Genomic DNA, 4,344 nt, shown 5'->3' with positions numbered 1-4,344 from the left:
AGCCGGTGGACGTTGGTGGTGGAGCAGATGCCCACTTGCAGGCTGTGCAGGACCCCACAATGGAGCGGGTGACTGTGCCCAAAGGCTGTGACTGCAAGGGAAGCCCATGCTGGTGCAGTCTGTCACTGGAAGGACTGAACCCTGCAGAAGGGACCCATGCTGGAGCAGTTTGTGAAGAACTGCAGCCCAAGAGAAGGACTCCCATTGGAGAAGTCCCATGGGACTGCCCCCTCATGGGAGGGACCCATGCTGGAGCAGGGCAAGACTGTGGAGTCCTCCCCCTGAGGAGAAAGGAGCGGCAGAGACATTGTGTGATGAACTGACCTCAACCACCATTCCCTGTCCCCCTGCACTGTTGGAGGTAGAGAATTCAGAAGTAAAGCTGAGACTGGCAGGGAGGGGCGAGGGGAAGGTGGCTTTAAGATTTACTCCAACACAAGTCCCACTCCCTGTCTCCCTGTGCTGCTGGCAGGAGGTAGAGAACTCAGGAGTGAAACTCAGTCTGAGAAGAAGGGAAAGGTGGGGGAAGGTGTTCTAAGATTTGGTTGTATTTCTTATTATCCTACTCTGATTTGATTGGTAACAAATTAAATTAAAGGTTTTCTTCCCGAAGTCAAGTCCGTTTTGCTTCTGTCTATAACTGGTGAGTGATCCCTTGCTGTCCTTGTCTCAACCAACAACTCTGTTGTTCTATTTTCTCCTCTCCATCCCACCAGGGGAAGGAGTGAGCCAGCAGTCACATGGTTGCTGGCTGCCTAAACTATGACCACACTAAAGATTTTTTTCTTTATATTTTCAGCTAACAGTAAATCAGTATGTAAAATAATTGGAATTCGAAGCTTTAGTTGCTAATAGCAATGAGACGAAAATACAGCCAACAGCAATCACTTTAAGAGCACTGCATATATGCAAGTCAACGGGTAATTTTAAAATGTTCTGAAGCACCTGCTCCTTGTTTCCTTGGCCAAATAATCACTTCAAATGTATAGTGATGTGTAAGCAAGTGGATGTTTTCCAAATACTTTCTTTCCAGAATAGAAACTAACACCACAAATTCACTTCTTGACTACTCTTTTTTAATGATTTGTGAAGTAGACAAGAACATATTCTTCTGTAACATGGAAATCAGTCACTACACGCTTCTACAAATAGTCCAATACTATAATTGAATCAGTATGTCCCTTAAATATGATCACGGATTCTCTCAGTGCTTACTGTACCTTTTCCTCCTCACTGAGTGGATCTCCAAGTTCATCCTGGGAAAAGTCCAAAAACGCCACTGATCCATCCATGGAACACACCAGGATACCGAGTCCATTAAGGGTCCTGAAGGAAATAAATGTCCATCTTTGCTTTCAATCATCTCCTTCATTAATCCAAAGGGGCAATATAATAAAATGCTCAATAAAAATCTTAGCATAAGTTTTTTTATCGCAGCAACTACAGATGGAACCAAATAAGTGGGACAGCAAGAAGACAGGGTGATGGACAGCAGGAGTCCGTGTGCTGCTGTGCCTTTGGAGACTGCACACAGGAAGGCGGCGGTACAAGAACACATCTGCCCCACACCTGCTGCAACAACACGGTATAACTACATTTGTACTAAAAGCAAAAGCCATTGCATTTACTTCTTTTATAGATGAAAACCCTTCAGGCAATTCAAATGATGAGTAGCGCATGTATGTGTGTGAACGAACATATGTATAAAGCATTAAAAAGAAAGATTTTCTGTTTTGGTATATATTGTGTCCTTAGTCATGAAGGAAAGATTGGCCTAGAAGGTTCACCTGAATTTGTCCTAACTGTACAGTGCAGTCACTTTTCATAGCTGAAATGCACATAAAACTCAAAGTCCACCACATCATGTTATAAAATACACAGTCTATGAGCATAATTTCAAATAATCAAAACAAGTAGGAACTCATTCCACAGGTATTTTACTGCATCATGTTCTAAATACATTAGTTTTTACTCAGTTTTAATGTTACACAACCTCAAGCGACCACACGCTAGCTACTAATGTTATTACAAAGATGCTGCAGCAGAACCAAAACCTTCCGGATCCGACTACTTGTGTTCCAATAGCCACAATCTGTACTGTTTCAAGGAATTTCCAGTTAATGCATGTACTGGAAATTGATAGCAATAATTTGGCTTTTGTAACACACAGCAGAAATCAACTTACCAGGAGATGTCCATGATAGACTTGTCAAACAGCTCATGTATGACAACTAAAGGTCGTTTCAGACACGTAAGCTTAAAACAGAGGAAACAACACTCAGAAATTTGAAAGTTTTATGTTACCACTCATATCACCCCACTAATGCTCTCCCAGAGTCTAACTCTATCCACCAAACAAGACCTGGCCAGGCGACAGCTGTGTGCCTGGCGGTGTGTCAGAAGCACCTAGTTATCCATTCCAGCACTGGCACAGAACAGCTTTGGAGGAGAAGAGCTGACACCCAACCCTGCCCTCCTTTCAGAAACACAGACCGAATTTCTTAACCCACTTTGCCTCTACGCTGCAGTCACAGAACACACTCTACCACACAAGAAGCAATTCCACAGAGGCTGAAGACAGCTTCTATTCTGAGCTCTCCTGAGATAAAGATGTTGCAAACTGCCAGCACAAGAGGAAGACAGAAAACAACTTAGGTTTCCACGTCCTCACTCAAGACTACTTGTCTCAGTGACGCCTATCACGAGCAAACGGAATTTGACTCACAATTATTCTTAAAGAGGATTCCTCTACACTTATAAATCAGCTTAGTAATAACGAACTGAACACGAAAATTCCCAGTAACCTGTTTTAAATCAGATATTCTAAGTTTTTAATGTCAAATCAGCGGACTTAATTTCTACAGTATACAGAACTGAAGTGAAGCAGAAGCCAGTGTGGTCTAGGTTGTTCCATCCTCACAGATTCGCAGATGTAGCCTGGTAGTCATCTTCAACAGTTACTTTTTACACTTCCATAGGTCTATGTTGTAGACATACCTAGTAAGTTCTTCAGGGCAAAGACTGCCTATAACTTTGCATCTCTATTACACCTAGTACAACCTCGACACCCTAAATGAAATCATAGTGCAACCAGAAAGTAAAATCTACTGAGTGACACCTCGGTGTGGGTATGCACTGGCAGCACTGCCAGACACAGATGTAGCGTAATGCATTTAGCGACTGATGGACAAATATCACACTGGAATCTATCAATAGCAGACTGCCGTTAGCAATTCGTGCCTTCTGGCACATGTTCTGATCACAAAGCTTTACAAATCAGTTAAATTTATTCTCTATCCTTTGCAGTTGCCAAACAACCCACCTTGCATTTATCAACACGAGAACGGCTGCTCTTCTCTTAGCCAGAATAACAACTTTAGTGTAGATTTTAAGATTAAAATCTGAACTACATATTAAAAAATGGAATGTACACTTAAAAAATTCATTCACTTCCACATTCTCTTCCATAGCAAAGACAGAAGCCAGAACAAAGCAGAAAGATGAGCTGTATATATGCTCAGAAACAGATATCCTGTGCCTGCTGTTTTCTCCTCATACCCATAAAAGCAAGACTAACAAAACTAAAGTCTAAGAGCAATTAATGGATAGGTGGGTTATACAGGGAGGAGAAAGACACAGGAAGAAAAGAGGGATGAATTACGTTTATTAATCATGGTAACACACTATTTCCCTTAATAGTTCCTCCCTTTACCGGGACAACATACTCTGCCACTGGCTTCTAGTTGCTCTTAGCTTTAGAGCAATGAACTAACATCAATCCGCTTCCTTCCCTTCGAGCTAATCTTGTAACAACAACAGAGAGGAAGAAACCCCCACCAGTAAACATGAACCTAAATCTAAGACGTAATGCTCCACATGTGACCTTTGTGCTAAACCCTCAAGTTATCCAAAGGACCACATTAATGCAAAGGCAGCAAAAAACCCACTTACCCAGACGGAAAGAGATCGATCCTTACTACCAACTGCACAGCAGCAGTACGGACAGCTCGACTTGGTGGAGCTCCCATTCTTTTGTTTCTTCTTGAAGATTTTTGGATTGAATTTCTGAAGAAATGAGATTACAAACTTTGTTACAGTAATTACACTTTTAGTAGCAGATCTGCTTGAAAAGCATGTTTTCCACCTAAGAGTGAAAAAGAAACATTTCATAGGAACAAAGTCCCTCACCAGACTCTGTAAGAGCGCTGACAAAAGCCGCATGTTTTCTTAAGAAGATTTCTGAACGCCTTAACAGGAATGGCAAATAATATTAGTTTTACTAGCGCTCAGGAAACCATTGTCACTGGAAACCTAAGTCACTGAACAACTAACAAAGCTAGTGTC

The 4,344-nt window shown here is 41.9% G+C and overlaps 1 protein-coding gene across 1 annotated transcript in view; it reads right to left on the bottom strand.

Moving 5' to 3' along the window:
* Window positions 1–4,344, bottom strand: part of LOC104499048 (protein HIRA) — a 35,009-nt gene that overhangs the window by 17,652 nt on the left and 13,013 nt on the right. Inside the window, exons 10-12 of the mRNA XM_010142502.1 lie at window positions 3,952–4,065; window positions 2,186–2,256; window positions 1,221–1,326 (exon numbers count right to left, since the gene is read on the bottom strand). Coding sequence (XP_010140804.1) covers window positions 1,221–1,326; window positions 2,186–2,256; window positions 3,952–4,065 — 291 coding nt within the window. The remainder of the gene's footprint in view (window positions 1–1,220; window positions 1,327–2,185; window positions 2,257–3,951; window positions 4,066–4,344) is intronic.

This window comes from Buceros rhinoceros, unplaced genomic scaffold, assembly GCF_000710305.1.
Source record: "Buceros rhinoceros silvestris isolate BGI_N320 unplaced genomic scaffold, ASM71030v1 scaffold26038, whole genome shotgun sequence".
Taxonomy (NCBI): domain Eukaryota; kingdom Metazoa; phylum Chordata; class Aves; order Bucerotiformes; family Bucerotidae; genus Buceros; species Buceros rhinoceros.
This window is presented reverse-complemented; position numbering and strand designations above follow the sequence as displayed.